A 17,501-nucleotide genomic window follows, 5' to 3' on the forward strand; every position below is an offset into this window, starting at 1 on the left:
AATCTGTTCGTGATGAGGATGGCACAACTCCGAAGCAGATGTGGGGAGAAGTTGTGAGCTGCCCTGGAAGCCAGTCCAGTAGCTGTTGGAGTTGAGTGGTGTTTGCTGATGGCCAGCCCAGGGAGCTACTCTTCTCGACAACACTGACTTCGAGGAGTTGCACCAACCTTCACGAGATAAGAGTTTAATTAATTGAAACACTGTAAGGACACTTAATTTTTTTTGAAGAACGAAAGAAGTATGGTAATAAACGGAAACCGAAAAAAAAAAAAAAATAATAATTATCAAGAATTTGCACATTGTTTAACGAATACTGAGAAACTAAGAACAGTAATTTAATTTGTAAAGAGAGCTTCACTAACAGAACAATTTTTTTAGAATTGAGAACTCGAGCCTCTGAAGGTTCCTGTGAGAACAAACCAGATAAAAGTTTTACATTTAATTTTATGAATACTTGTTGTTTTAAAATAAATCTTATGCAGAATCTAGATGTATGTTCAGACAGCAAGGAACTAAGAAAATTATTATTTTTGTGAAATGAGGAATTTATAGTTATGGTTTAATGGAAAAAGACAATTTGTAATTTTGAGGTAGCTCGATGGGGCTCGAGCTCTGTGAGGGGAGGGTTATGTCGCGGGTTGAAATTTTGCAGGGTTGTTGAAATCAAATTTAGGGACTTTACTGACGGGACTCTGGGCTGGCTGCTCTGTTCACTCGTCAGCGCAAGTGGCGTGACCATGTAATTGGGGCACGGGGCCGGCGCGGCGCGCTGCGGGCTTGCAGAATTTTGTTTGTTTGTTTGGCCGCGCGCTGGCGCAGCCACGGGCCGCAGTTACTGGGGCGCGCTGTCGTAACAAGCCGCGCGGTGTGGCCTGCACATTGTGGTAGAGGGGGGGGAGTCTTCCCAGATGTTCTAGTTAGTTGTTTAGTAAATTTGACTTCAATAACGAGCTTTTGTTATGGTAGGCGCGGCAGGGCGCGCGAATTTAAGCGCAAGTGAGTGGTGACTCGGGGCTCACTCAGGCGGAGGCTATGCGTCTCACCTGTGGTCACGAGTTGTTAGTTCGTTCGTGATGTAGGAATTCAGGCTCACTCAGGCGGAGGCTATGCGTCTCACCTGTGGTCACGAGTTGTTAGTTCGTTCGTGATGTAGGAATTCAAGCTTTCGGGCGGAAGCTATGGCCGACGCCAGAGGCCACGAGTCGTTTAATTTAAGTTAGGTCATAATGTAGTCATCTTCAAGCTTTCGGGCGGAGGCTATGGCCCTCGTCAGGGGTCACGCGTCATAGTTTTTAAAATGTAATGTTCGTTCGGGATTTCAAGGGCAGGAGAGGCCCCTACGTTATTTTTTTAAAGTAATCGATCAAGAAAGGCTTTTCGGAAAATGTGAGTATGGACTTATCTTTGTTTTAATTTTAAGTATTAATTATGATTTGAGGTATTCGGAAGGACTAGGGAAGTGTTTAGTGAAGTTCTCTCATTCTCTCTCTTGTAAGGTCGTTCAATCGTTAAGGAAGTAAAGAGATTATTGTTTTAAATTGTAATCCCGCTATTTAAATGTTCTTTAAAATGATGTTGAGTATTTGACTTTAAGAATAAAATAATTTTAATTAAGTATTATGTTATTTTGCAAAATCTCCTTAGTTCAGCTCTCACCAGACATCCTGTACGGGATGACGAACCTATGATCCTAGGTACAGTAAAGTATTTTATGAAGTTAAGACTAGTTGATGCCAAGCGAGTTGTTTCTATGTAAAGAGCTACGATTCTCTCCCCCCTCTGAAAGTGGATCGTGACAGAAATGGCGGTGGCACCGGCTAGGTGCACGTGACAATATTATTACAGAAGAACTTGCAAAACCAGAAACAAAGACTGTCGATGTTGTGCAAGTTCTGTGTTCAATGAAAACCAACTACAGTGAATTTTCAACTGCTGGATTAAGAGCAATATGGTTCCCAACTGCAAATTTTGATTGTGAACGTTCATTTTCGAAGTACTCTCTAGTAGTTTCTGACAGGTGATCTACACTTTCTCCAGAAAATGCAGAGCGTTTAACCATGCTAACATTTTAGTGTTATTAGCCAATATTAGTGTAAATAAAAATGAATGTAATTTAACATACCCAGGAGATGTTTTTTGACAAAATTAACTGTACCATGTTACAGTTCATTAGTTTAAGATTCAAATTTCACCATTCTGTAAGTGTAACACATGTCATTTATTATTTTATTAATATTTTACTATGTGTTTTTATGCATAAAAAATTATTAATCTCTCGCATGATAATTTTTTTTAATACATTAGATAAGTTACCGGATCACTTATAAAAGTCATCCATAATAAAACCGATAACACCGAAATCTGTTTTTTAAAAAACGAAATTTGCCTTATAATAACACCATAAAAATCTTGCTTCTAATGAGAACCAACATATGTTCATAAAAAAGGCTCCGGAAATTAATATTTATTGTCGAGCAAGAAACAAAGAAACGTTGTGCAACAATCATTATTTACAAGAAGCTACCTGAAAACTATAAAGACTGGAATACTTTATAGAAGATTTATCGTGTATATGCCAGTTCTTGATTTATACCACGATCAGTAAGACTGAGTCAACTCTTCTATCATAATGAAGAACTTCAAGATAGTTGATAGCTATTGGAGAGAAGTAATCCATTGATTCTACAACTGTATCAATGAGTTCTGGAGGAGAAATAGTTATGGAGGTAATATGAATCAGAACACTATCCTGTAGTGAATACTATGTCAACGAGACAGAGCTTGCCAGTCGACAGTAACCAGCAGAAGCAGACTACCAATGATAGATTACTTCGTGACACGTGGGCTGTCTAACAGCACAGGTACGCAAACTCCATTTATTTGTGATGATGGACATATTTTCAAAACCGTACCCTATAGTTAATGCTACTGGTAAATGTGTGCTAAGGGAAGAAGTTGAATTTATTAAATAAGTAGGACAACCAGCCACGATAATCTTGGACAGAGGAACACACTTCACAAGAGGGACTTGGCAGGACGTCTTAAGAAAAATAAACATCACACCCACCCTGTCTTTGATAAAATACCTGCAAAGCAATCCCGTGGAGATATTAACGAGAACGGTAGGAAATACTCTACGGAACCTCTTTAACACAATACTCAGCAGAGCTGGAGAAACAGATACCTTTTATTGAATGCTTGTGCAATCACACTATACAGAGCTTTTCAGGTATGACACCATCAGAAATCCTAACAGGACAGCGGTCGACGGTAATTCCGACTTCTCTACTACCGAAACCTAATGAAGAGACTACACCAGAAGAAAAACAAGACTGACTAATTCTGAAAGAAATAGAGGAAATAGTTGCAGCTAGGCTTATCCAGTCAGCAAACATCAGGAAGAAACAACAGAAGTTCACCAAAACCACTAAGCTGAAGTGTGGAGAACTGGTATTTAAAAGGATGTATCCATTCAGTCGTTACTGGGAATATGTTACAAAAAAATTATTCCTACTGTATGATGGTCCGTATTTAGTAACCAGAATTGTAAAAGAAAACTGTTATGAGTTGTCTGACTGTAGTACTGAATAAGTTACAGGCAATTACAATATTACACAACTAAAATGTATAACGGTTCGTTACATACAAAAATAAACAGATGTTCAACGCCGATTGCAAATTTTGTTGTTTTATTTTTCAAACTAGAATGCATAGACAAATCCAATCATTTTCACAGTTTTTCTCACTCGTTCCACACGTACATCTGCCCGTCGAAAAATGCTCACAGTTTGCGCGATGTGAATTAACGAAAAATAACGCCCTTCATTAATCTTTTACTGCAAGTACACGAAATTAGTGCGGCCTTAAACATGACCGCACCCAGCGAAAACGAATTTCACCACGAGCCAAAACGCCGACGAAGGTGGTCGCAATTTCTAATTTATGTCCGAACGAAATATAAAAAAAATTAGGTTAACTTAATAATCGGCCTGGCTCTGACCACCAACGTTAAATTATCTATTCAATAACTTCTACATAATTTGCGAGAAGCCACCGAACGCGACCTACTTGTGCAGCGTTCGACGGACGACTGGTGAAGTCTTGTCACCATCTCCTCCACGCAGGGGGGATAAGTCACATGACCTCACTGACCAATCACACGCACGCTTCATTCACTGTACAAATCACAAGCCAATCACAGAACAAATTACAATACATGAAAAACCCTGTACACACATAACTCGGGGCTTCCCTTGATCTGTCTCTTTTCAATTTCACATCAAAATCGGGGACTCCCATTCTCGTTCTCTCTCCCACACAGTGAGACAGCAGTTATCACTCAGTTCCCACGCAGTGGGGGAATTCCCGTTTTTATCTCGGTTGGTGGGGAAGCACTGTTTCTTTCTCACTCACACTTACAGGCTTCTTATGCCTCTCTTTCTAACCATCACACCAGACACAGTCCCTTGTTCTAGAATTATGCAACACGTTAATGAACATTACAAACAGCAATTATAATACCAATTACTTTACAAAATTCAACTTATTTAGAAACACCTGAAAAAGTAGGCCCAAACAGGCAAAAATCTAGTACAACGGCTCATTTGTGAATAATTACATAAAAAATTGTAATGATTATAAATGTCTAATAAAATACAAAATACCTTCTTAAAAAACATAGCAAGTGAAAATATCAACTCTAAAATATATAACAAACTAGCTGCAGTACCCGGCTTTGCCTGGGCTGAACACCGGGTGATATATTGTCCGCGAGTTACAGCAAAATGGATAGCGATATGTCCAGTGTGGTGGACATTAAGAAATGACACATAATTACTGTTTGTGTATCTGTGACCTATGGTTTTCTGTTTACCCATGGCGATCGGTTGAAAGGTTTAGAAGTTGATGCGCTACAGCGCCATCTAGCGGCGAATTACAAAAAAATGGTTAGTATAAAAATTATCTCCATGATAAAAACACTTCGATGTGCCAACTTTCACGGCGATCGGTCAAATGGTGTAAGAGTTTATCGACGTCATACATGCCAACATCCAATTATATATATTCTTATATTTCGAAATTTTGGGGCTTTCACTTTTGCGGAAAGTGGATGTTCAGGACCTCGAATGGTTTGGAACACTCCATCTCGAAAGAATAGATATTTGAAATTCCTGAAATTGTCGAAATTTTGGTGCTTTGTTCCCAGAGGGGGGCGGGGGGTTCGAGGACCCTGAATGGCTCGAAAACAATTAAAATCGAAAAAGATAGATTTTAAAAAATTTTTAAACTTTCGAAATTTTGGGGCTTTAACCACCTGGGGGGGGGGGGGGGGGGGGGGGGTGATGTTGAGGATACCGAATGGCTCGGAAACACTCCAAATCGAAAGAGATATAAAGGAATATAAGAATGTAGGCATTTACTGTACTCCTATCTACCATAATAACAATATTGACAAATAGATAGCTTATTACCTACCTATGAATAATTATCTAAATAAATTAATAAATAACTCTATGTTTAAGAATTTACGTACATACATAATATTAAATTTCAAACTATACACACACAAAAAAACTAAGGATGTTTGTGAAACTATTTTTTATTTGTCATGTTTAAAACATTTGTAGGATTTGTTTATATGTAAAACTGTGGTGGCAATATTCCGCTTATCCAAAAGTACACACCACAAATCTTTTAATTAAATAAAAAAAAATAGTCCAAAATGAAACAAAAAGTATAAATAACAACTAATTTGACAAAAAAATTTATACAACTGGAATGACAATGTTAACATCCGCCTGAAATTTAATAGAAGTAGGTAGGTAAGAATATATATAAGAAATTAAATGAAATTAAAGCATACATAAATAAAATTATCTCACACTCAACCAAACATAATGTTTAATATGAAATAAAGGAAGATTGCAATTACACGTAACTATTCTAATTAATAAAAAAAATCAACTTTACTGAAATAGTAAAATTCAAATTTTTCAACAATATATTACATAATTGATAAATATTTCTGGTCTTCGGTCTCAGCAGCCCTAAGACTCTTGACGCTCAGCAGATAAATTATAAACACTAAACCAAACTCCTTGCAAATAAGTAGGTACTGTAAAAAAAATAACAATATTGACAAATATAATGAATAAATTTCGAAGAAATTTATAAGTTTAAGAATTTATGTACCTACATAATATTAAACTTGAAACTATAAACACAATAAAAACCTAAGAATGTTAGTGAAACTAATTTTTTTTTTATTTGTCATAATACCTAAAATATGTATGTTTCCAAAATCAAACAAAGTATAAATAATAACCAATTTGACAAAAAAAAAATTGTACAACTCGAATGACATTGAAAACATACACGTGAAATTTAAAAGAATTATGAGTGACCTAGGTAGGGAGAAAAAAATATATATAGAAGAAATTAAATAAAAATAATGGGTGCTTGTACTTAGGTACGCGCATGAGAAGTTATACTTCTTTGGCATCATTAAAAATAGTTTTTAATTGCATGCAAAATTATTGCGTGGAGTCCCTCCGCGTGGAAGAAGTGAAACTTCGTAATGTGGAAATGAAAATAGGAATGGGTAGAAATTGATTTTTAGTGAAATCATATTGTATCAAATCAAACTAAAAAAAATAAAGGAAATAAAGGAAATAAATTTGTAACGATTCATAGATTGATCTTCAGAGAGAGCGAGACACCTATTGAATGTCTGTAAAACTAACTTTTTTATGAGAGCAGATTTTCATGAAATAAATCATGAAATCATTCAACGATAAAAGCAGTTTATTTAAGTAAGCGGGCGGGTTCGCCCCAAGGAAAAAATTGACGCGGCGAGACCTCGTGGACATAGAGAAATGACACACACTCACTATTTATGTGTCTATGAAACATTATTTTTTTCTGCAATTTAAATTGTAATATACAAAAACGGTATTGAAAATTGAAACAAATATGGCGACACTACAAACTGTCAAGATCTTTATTTTTTTTCTTACTCTCTACTTAGTTCCTTACAATAGCAAAACGTAACGCAATGGCTTGAAAGCTATTGCTCGGCAGACATAGAGGAATGACACTAACAGTTTGTATATCTATGACACACATTACATAAAATTAAGATATAATTTTTTTAACCCGTTTAATATTTATATTCTTAGACAAAATATAGCCTATGTCCATCCCCAGGATATAATCTATCTCCTTACCAAATTTCATTACGATCCGTTCAGCCGTTCAGTCGGGAAAAGGTAACAAACAGACAGACAGACAGAGTTACTTTCGCATTTATAATATTAGTAAGGATGGTAAAATATTATTAGAAAGACTTTTTAAGAAATATTTACATTCATGAAAATAGTTTAAAAATAATAATATTCAGCAAGGAGGGCAACGTTACAAATGTGATATAACACCTGATACTGCCCTTGTGTAGTTAAAAAGAGCTTTATTTTAATTTTGTTATAAAAGCCCTGGAAGCTGCTTTAAGTGGGTGAACGACACTATAGTATACTCAGAGGTACACAAGGGAGAAACATTAAAAAAAAGATACTTACTTCTCACAATGGGAATTAGAAAATGGATTGCATTTGAAGAAATAAACAAAAAAATAAGAAGTTTGCTTAAAGGTAACCCTTTTTATTGTTAATTATAGTTTTTTTTAATTTTCTTTTGACAGTTTCAGGAAATTACAAGAATACACAGATATTATCAATTACAAACAGATTATTAATTTTACCTGGAATATAAATCTAACATTTTCCTTTGACATAATCAAGTTTTCACAAAAACTAACATAAATAATTTAAACACTTGTTAGCTCAACCAGTGCGGGACTATGTATGTTTTAATTCACCGGAAAAGGGTGTAAATTTAGTTGAATTTCGGATGGGCTTGAGCCAAAGAAAAAACCTGAATTCTTGCACCATCTCTTAGACTCCACTGGAACAAAAAAATAGGATCTAGTAGTCAAGACAAGCAACAGGAATTGAGAAGTCAGGGCAAAAGTTAAATAGGGAGCCATATATAGGCAAAAGGGCGTAGAATTTTCCACTTACCATTCTGAGGGTGGAATGAAGAGAATTACTCTCTTCAAAGCTGCACAAGTGCTCGCAGTAGCCACGCGATGTGATCATCTAGTAATCCGAACTAATGTGACTAGCAAACTAGAAAATAAAAAAAACTAGGGATCACTCCCATACTACATGGGATCACATCCCTTAAGGTAGTTGCAGCGAGACTGCTACCGAATAGAGTCGCGAGCAAGAAGCACCGAAGAGATGCGATCACGTTGACATCAAAAGGAAGAATCAATGAATCTATAGGGTTGCATTTTAGTTAAGAACTTGTGTTAGGGGCCCCGGAGGACTAGAAAATGAGGGAACTGGCCCCTGATTGGCTGGCGGCTGCGCAGATCAATCTTAGATGTAATGTAATGTTAACTTCATTTGAATTATTGGAAATACTTGCTAACAGTTGATATGTTTTTTCCAGAGGTCTAGCTTTAGCTGAGCCCATTCCGCAGGATAACTTTTATACTGTAGATAAGTGTTTTAAATTTCTCTTTGATATGCAGTATTTGCAAATTAGAATCTTTAATTTTAATTGTTGTGAAACACTTCTGTATCTTGCTTGAGTATCACTGTTGTTACCTGAATTGAGATGTTGTTCATTGTCTGTCAGAACTCTGTTACATTTGGGTAAACACTTCCTGACTAACATATATGTACCATTAGCATAATACATAGGGTATATGTTATCATTGGGGTACTCAGATGGACATGTGATGTTTCAAGTTGTATCATTTTCAGTCAAGAGAAATGTACATGAGTACCATAATTTTGTTATTCTTACATTTGTTCCATGGCAAGTCAATGAAAGTATTGCTCGTTATTAAGTTTTTTAAATAGTCTGCTATGAAGTTTTGAAGTAACATATTTTTGGCTAGGATAGCCACTATTTTTGAGTCAGTTCCACATACATTACTAAACAATTTAATTTCAGTGAGAAATAATTTTATTTTATGCACATTTAATAAATGGATTTACAAGTTATTTGTCTGTATACTAGAGACAAAATAGCATCTATTTGGTGGATCTTGTACATAAACTAGTTACAAAATATAGTAATATACCTTATATTGTAGGTTAATTAATGCCGGTGGAAATAACAACATTATTATGTCTTATATTCAGTTCTGCACATTATGCGTGATTGTTGAAATGTGTTTTGATATTTATAAGCATTGGAATGTATCGATGGACTGATGAGACAGGGAAAGCATTTTAAGTTGGGTGGGGGAAATCAGGGAAAGGTCAGGAAAATATATTGTAGTAATACTGTGTGGGAACGGTGCTGCACGCACACTGCTGAGGCCTTGTTGAACGGGCACGCGGCCTGCCAGTGACGAGGGTTTGCGCGGGTGCACGGAGCTGGGGTACGCACCCCAAGGGCAACGACGGATTCAAGCACTCGTCTCGATGCGACGGCCTTGGGGGAGGACAGAAAGGGGGGATTTACAATTTGTCTATTCGGATTCTATGCATCACACAATAGGTAATTGGTTTGCAGTTGGCGATATGAACCTGTTATAACTATTATATATACTGTTGTAGACTGTCTCGTGTAACTTGTCACAAAATTTGAAAGTCTTCAAAAATTAGTGTAAAGTGTCACTTACAAAGAACAAATGAAGTTTTTTTTACAAACAGCATTTGGGCTGATAACCATATAAATGTACATACATACTGACATACATACATACATACATACATACGTACATGCAGTGATTTACCCATTTTGAATCAAAGGGCATTGATTTTCTGAACTTTTTAATGTCTCTCAGGGAGCGGCTGCTTTCTCCCCCTCCCCTCTTCTACTTTCTCCCCCTCCCCTCCTCTACTTTCTTCTGCATCCCATAATCCACTGCTGCACCAGGGGAAGCTGATGGCTAGAATGGCATCCACACCCCAACTGTCGTGCAGTGTGCTCCCGCTTGTGGTCAATAGGCCTGTGCCAGTTTTCAGAATTCCAAACACTATGGCAAATAGTTTTTTACCAGTGACAATATTTTATGGTGAATTGCGATAAAATTGAAAATTTATTCCTGGGCATCTGAACCCCACATATCCAAAAATCCAACAAATCTGATTGAGTTTAGGGTGAAAAAAAAATTATTAAAAAAAAAAAAAGATAATTTTTTCTATAATTTTTGATTTGTTATAATCTTGCAGGAAAAATTGAGGCAACATCTTGCACAAAATATTAATTAAATTAATCAAATTAAATTACACTACATGTTTTCAAAAATACAGTACAGTACTCTACTGAGTTGTGACACTACAAACTAAAAATACAGTAAATAACAGTACAAAATGATCAAACTCTTCAAAATAACAGAACAAAATGAACAAACTCTTCAAAGTGGGGAAGAAGATAAGTAAAATTATTCTTCATAACTGAATAAATCAGTTTGTTTTGGCAATGTGAAATCAATCCGCAATTTTTCAGCACTCCTTGTGCAGGAGTGTAAACTTTGCCCATTGTTTGCATATAATTCTTTCCATTTGTTGGTGGGACTGATAAAATTTTTAGGATTTTGGTGGGCAACACACCCCCATCTTCGCCCGTGCGTACACCCCTGCATGTGTAGGTGTAGCTCTGGGGTGTTGTTCGAGGCAGCAGTGCAAGGTGACGTGCCACTGCCGCATTTCCACGTGGCACTTTCTTCCTCTTGCTGTTTCACAACAGCCACAGTATCTCCATCACACAGATTTCCATAACTCGAGCCATCCGCTTCCACTCAAGTCATTGACGTACGCTTTGATTGCTGCTTCGCACCCCAGTGTTTCTTGTAACTACTGAAGGACATTTTGAGCCTTACTAGTTTCTTCATGAGTTTCAGTGTTGTTCAGGGTTGGCCATATTTTCCTCCAAGCTTTCTGTATGCACTGTTGGGTCGCTCCGTTCCACAATTTAGTAGTCCAATAAGGTATATCCTTTATATTAACATTTTTTAACTTATGAAGCAACAAAAGTTCACTTCTTTCATCTTCTGCGAGGGTCCTGAGTAATTGACATCTGTACATTAGTCTGATTTCTGGGGAAATATACGTATTTCTTTTGATGGATTACTGGTCGTGGACTTCGGTGCCACCACGTTTGTGGGCATGTGGACCCACACAATTTTGGCCATAATTTTTTTTTTCTCAGGTATAAAATGGCTTTTACCACTATCAAAATGACTTCTTTTTTGTTGAAAAGTTTAAAGCAACATTTTGAAATATTATATATTGAATATTACATAATTTTCATAAATAAATAGTATTGAAGTTGTTTGGCTTCTGAGTTGTAGCCCTGTTGAAGGTAAAAATTTCACTGAGGTTTCGATTGACCCAGAAGCCAAGCAAATTCAGACAGTGGTCCTAAAAGCCTCTGATCATTATTAATAAAGAATATTCATGATAATAACTCAATAAAAAAATTAATCTATGTATATAAAATCATTAAATCTTGTTTAATTTTATTAAAATTTTTCTATTCCATCTCAAATACTTATACATTTGAGTGTAATATTTAAATGACATATTTTTTTTTGTCACTGCATTCAAGTTTTTTTACATTTTTGTTCAGATTTTATGCTAGTTATAAATAGGGACTAGTTTATATGGTGAATTGTGATAAAACCTAAATAACACTAAAAAGCAAATCAATGCACCATATAACACCTAAATGAAACTAAAATCTTGAAATTAATCAAAACTAATTGAAATCCCAAAAACTTAACCTTTTAATAGTTGATTCAATTAATGTCATTTTTATAGCAGGAAGTTTGTGCCAAAATGTATGTACTAAATAAATTCATTTTAGGTATATTTTAAAGAACTATTGTAGCCATTACCATAGTGTAACTTCTGGAAAATTTTTATATAGTTTTTCGTTTCATGGTCTCGAGAAAACAAAACCATCGTCAACTCAAACGTTTGTGCGTGTGTGTGTGTGTGTGTCTACACACACACATGCACACACACATACATATACACACATACATATATATACATATACATACATCTATATATACATATACATACATACATACACACACACACACACACACACACACACACACACACACACACATATATATATATATATATATATATATAATATCACAATTTTGAGAACATGATAACTGCAACAATTTTAAACCAATCACTTCCAAACTTATACATAAATCTAGTAGTAGGAAATCTCGGTTGAGTTCGTTGATGGGCAATATCCGACCAAAAGGGTATAACTGGGGAAGGTTTTTTGAAAAACAGAAAAAGTGCAGTAACTGCCATAATATGGATAGTATCACATCTGATTGATATATCATAACTTGTTGGATTAATACCAAAATATTTTGTCTGAATAAGTTTTTGATATGACCAACCATAACTGCAAGGGGTTGAAAAAATAAAGATTGTAGGACAAAAAAATATTTATTATAACTCTCTTTGTAGGTACAACATCAAATTTGTACAAATTATGTATTAATCTTATAAATTTTATCCAAAACTTTATCTGAAACAATTTTGATAATACAAACCATTACTACTAGGGGTTGAAAAAACCTTGGTTGAAATAAGAAAAAAAAAAAAAAAAATAAAACTTCCCTATCATGTACACTATTTAATTAATGTTTATTTTTGTATAACTTTTTAAATATTGTTAAAAATTTTGGTGTAAAATTAATTTATATCACAAATAATTACTGAAAGAGGTGAAAATATTACAAGGGTTGAAAGACAAAATGTCTATACTTTATTTTGTAGAAATAATATCAAATCCATTATAATTTATTGTAAAACTCCTAAACTTTATCTCAAACCTTTGGTTGAAACAATTTTTGATGAAACAAAACTATTACCGTTAATCTGGTTAAAATTAAAAATAAAATTTAAACTTTCTTAAGATCAAATTTGTCGGAATTTATAACCATCTTAATATTACCTTAAACCTTTGTCGAAAAAGATTTTTGTATGATCACGTATTAGTGCAAGGGATGAAAAATAGTTTTTGTAGTCAAAAATATTTGCATAGTTACCATAGTAGGCATAATATGAAATTCGTTAAGGCATTCAATGCTGGATGCATTAATTTAAAAACATACAAAATATTTTTGCTGCTTGGAATTTTAGAAAATGTTAATTTGATCTTTTTTGAATATTGGCGAACATATAGAATGTTATGTAGGCTACATTCAGTAGTTAAAATGTTCCAGAAGTTTATGGAAGTTTCCAAAATATTTTCAGAAGAAATAGGTACTTCGAATTCTATCTATGCCTGTAGGCTCTGCCGAAATGGATTTTTATATTACAGCATGGTACATTTTTCAAACGCACAAATACTTGCCAATTTTTTTTATTGTTCCGAGTAGTTAGACATTTTATTATAAATTATTATATTGTAAAAGAGCATCATGAATCAGTCATAATGAAACTGTTTTATTAAAGTAAGTATTGTACAACATTTAAGTTTCATATTTGTTTAATAATATGGTATCTTTATGAAAAAAATAATATCCAGAAAATATTAAACAAAATCTCCTGTTTTAAAAATTAGATTGATTGGAAACTAAATTAAAACTGTTACTCCCACCGGCCTAGATTGATTGTGTCATGTGTTGTTGGGGACGGGGTTGGGTTCTGTGTCTGCTGGGAGCATGGCGCGCACTAACCTGCCACCCCCCCTCCCCCTAAACGCTGGACCCCAGGGCCGGAGAGCGACGGGGCCGATACGCTTCGGGTGACGGCGGTCGTCCACAGCTCGTCCTCGCCCGTCGACTGCGCCCGGCCTTCGACCACGCTCCGTAAGGCTCTCTCCCGTAACACCGCTCACCGCATGGTTTGTGTTTGTGAGCATGGCTTCTGGCTTGTTTTGGGTGCACAGGGAAGTCGGGGTGTCTGCAGGTCAGTGGTTAACAGTATTTGAGCTGGAAGTCACGGAACTTTAAATACCAGCAACCTTTTGCTGACATGCATTTTATTTTCTTGGCTTCTCTCTTCATCTGTAGTCATACATTAAATATCAATTATTGGAGACTGTCTGTTTCAGTCATGAAGAAGTTATTCCTGAAAATGTGATAATGTGTTACCTTCTTTAGCTTCTTAACTTAAAAATTGGCACGTTCCTTTTAATGGTAAATGTTTTGTATACTACATTTTCTTATGTTTAATTTTATTTACCATTTATAGTAAAAATAATCTATGGAACACACATATTATTTTACAACATTTTACTAAAACGATTCTGCGAAAGCCCTAGAATTGACTGGCCAGATATTTTTAGACATCCTGGAAATAGTAAATGGATCATTGAACTGGAAAAATTGATTTTATTAGTGCTTAAACATCTCAATGACCTCAGGGTCATTGGAAACAATGAGATTTGACCCACCAGCCCACCGACCCATTGCAATGTCAATCACATTTTTGACTTACGAAAAATCTAGGTTCGACCTGAGTGGTAGATTAAATACTTAGTACCTACTTGCATGTTAAAAAAAAATTATTTTGATTACATGTATGTTATATATGTTTTTATTAATTCATGTCTTGAATGCCTATAATTGTTTTCAACGGAAAATGAGAAGCATAATCTTAATCATATTTGATTATGTAATTGTACGTTTGAACCTTTGAATAGTCACTAGGATAACAACTAAAATATCTGTAAGGACCCGGTGTAAAATACTTTCTTTGTCTGCCAGGCTCAGCGTCGTCCTTGAACCAGTCCCCGGAGCGGTCACAAGATGGCGCCGCTGCCACGGCAGCGAGGCACTGCGACAGTGATATTGAGATAATCAGCAATCCGAGCCAGAGCAGCATCGAAGTCCTGGACGATAGCGGGAGGTGAGTTCGTGAGTCATGTTAGGCACCTGCAAAGTTCACATTATTATTTAGTGACTGTCCATATCGCAAATCTTTGTATAGTTTACTGACCCTCCTTATTTTATGACTGGTTATTTTATTTGCCTTGAAAAGATGGAAACCTATGAAAAATCCTTATTAAAAACAACTGGGCGAATCCAGATTGACTTGGAGAGAATGTTAAATGTGGCAGTAGCCAACATCACATTGACATTACTATGTATCTATTTATGGAGTTGGCCCTGGCACCAGAAAATAACGTAAATTTTGATTGTCTTTGGTTTGGTGTCTTTATTCAGTTTTTCAACACTCCCTAAACTCATTTTAACATGTTGATATGGCTATAAGTTCCATGTGATTGACATTGAAAAGGAAATAGACAACCCTCGTAGATAAAAGCTTGGTATATCACTTAGTGTTAGTATTAGATGTATTAAATTGTAAGATATTTTTTTTTGTGATTTTGATCTGAGAAAATGGGGGACATCATAGAATGGATCACATCTTGTAATTGAGGCATTTTAGAATCTGTATCATTTAACGATCAGTGGTGTGTTACAAATGATGGTATCTCAGTAATTCAAAAGGTTGATCGTACTGTTCAGAGCTACTTAAAAACTTGAGTGCTTTTATTGTTTGTATGTTTGTGAGGTCTCTATGGTTACCATAAATAATTAATTAAAATTCACTTCATTTAATTTTCAAGGGTTCGCGGCAGCACACCTGCAAGGAAGAGTTCCTCCGAAGAGAAAACCTCTATGGCAGCCGTGCCTCAGTTAAGCTCAGTCAAAGGGATGATAATGACGGAAAGCAGTTCATCGGGTAAGTTCCACACAGTTCTTGTCTAGTCTGTAGTCAAACCTCATTAATGCCAACCTGAAGGGACCATAACTTTTCTTTATGTAATAAGATTACAAGGTTGTACTAACCAAACAAATGCAGAATTAGTTTATTTCATTAATTCTATGCAGTTCTTTAAGATTAATTCCAATAAATGTATAAATATTTATCTTAGTTACTACAGGCAGATTTGCCTTAGTAATTATAGCATGTGCTCTAAGAAAACTGGCACGTAATTTTATACAGTACCTGTAAACTGTTTTTAGGAATAATGAAAAACATTTTGAGGTACGTAAACCTTTAGTAAAAAAAATAATTTTGTACTGTGCCACTCCTAGCAGGTTTTATGTCAGCAGAAAACACAAGATTTTTCTGAAATTACCTACAAGAAGGTATACCATAATTTTGGATGAATATGTAATTTCTAAAACTTTTTTCCCCATTTTACACAGAAGCAAGGAGATGACATCAATATTATTTTATTTGAAATTTAATAGTGTATTCATTATTCTGTATTGTTTGTATTCATACCTGCGCTGACCACAATTTGTCAACAGAGGCTTTAATCCTGCTAGTTATGATGTAGGTACCAGACGAACTACTATGAGATCCCTTCTGTTAGTGTTTTGTATCAGGGAATACACTACATAACATGGGATATAATAAGTATATTTGCATGTTGAAACATATTGCTCACAGTAACTATGCGCTAAATGCACTCTCAGGCGTGTGCAGGGGTTATGTAAAGACAACAATATCTTATACAAAAAATATATTTTACAATCTCAAAAGACACAATATTTTACTCCAGAATAAGTTAATCCTCTTAAATTTACAGGAGATTATGCAATTATACAATGGCCTGAATAAATATTAAGCTAGCTTTTAATACAATGACTATAGGAACGAAAATCACAATAAATACGATCCCATGAGGATCCATAGAACGCTTAACATTTATGACTCAAAATAGGGCCAAAAGAGACTCAAGTCAGGTAGAACATCATTATTCAACATGCTTAATCAAAATATTTGTGAGTGCTGGATTACTTACGAACTCCAAACAAGGAGTACTAAAGATATTAAGGCTAGCTCAGGGAAAAATCTTGAGTGCTGGCAAAGGCTTTGATCATAGTGCTGTGGTACGTTCAGACAATTCAGATGGTTAAACAATTAAAGAAAAATAGCAAGATTCCCAACAAGAATTTTGAAGGTGGCATCCAAGACAAAATTTAAACCAAACAAATTAACCAATTCACACAAAATGGTATTGCCACAATTTACTGTGTACCAATACAAATTAAGTCACATGCTCCCATGACCAGTCCTTACCGCACCTTCTTTACTGCTGAAAATCTTTTAAGCAGCCAACATGCTAGAACAAGTCAGAGTGCTGCATCCTATTGAATAGAAGCTGCCCTAAAAAAAGGTACACATGCACGAGGCTATCCCTGCTCTAGGGAGGGGCTATTACAAGCAAAACACTATCACAAGCGGGGAGGGGGGATGGGAAAGCATGGAGAAGGGAACATGAGCGCCAAAACGAAGAGTTTGATGATCGCCGAAGAACTTTGGGGCGGCACTAACACTCAGCGATGGTGCAGTATCAATCATTTGTAAATACATGTGGTTATTTTCCAACGGAACAAAAACGAATTTGTATTATATATTAACCATTTTTATTAAAAAAATTACTTCTTAGCATTCATGTACTTTCTTGAGACTGTTAGT

The 17,501-nt window shown here is 35.4% G+C and overlaps 1 protein-coding gene across 3 annotated transcripts in view; it reads left to right on the forward strand.

Annotated features, from left to right (window-relative positions):
* LOC134527690 (serine/threonine-protein kinase 11-interacting protein) overlaps window positions 1–17,501 on the forward strand; it is a 101,829-nt gene that overhangs the window by 52,313 nt on the left and 32,015 nt on the right. For 2 of the 3 annotated variants that reach the window (XM_063360594.1, XM_063360595.1), the window contains exons 11-13: window positions 13,775–13,870; window positions 14,771–14,912; window positions 15,637–15,752. In XM_063360594.1, coding sequence (XP_063216664.1) covers window positions 13,775–13,870; window positions 14,771–14,912; window positions 15,637–15,752 — 354 coding nt within the window. The remainder of the gene's footprint in view (window positions 1–13,774; window positions 13,871–14,770; window positions 14,913–15,636; window positions 15,753–17,501) is intronic. The other variant, XM_063360596.1, reaches the window with a different exon arrangement.

The sequence above is a fragment of the Bacillus rossius genome, chromosome 1 (genome assembly GCF_032445375.1).
Source record: "Bacillus rossius redtenbacheri isolate Brsri chromosome 1, Brsri_v3, whole genome shotgun sequence".
NCBI classification, from domain to species: Eukaryota; Metazoa; Arthropoda; class Insecta; order Phasmatodea; family Bacillidae; genus Bacillus; species Bacillus rossius.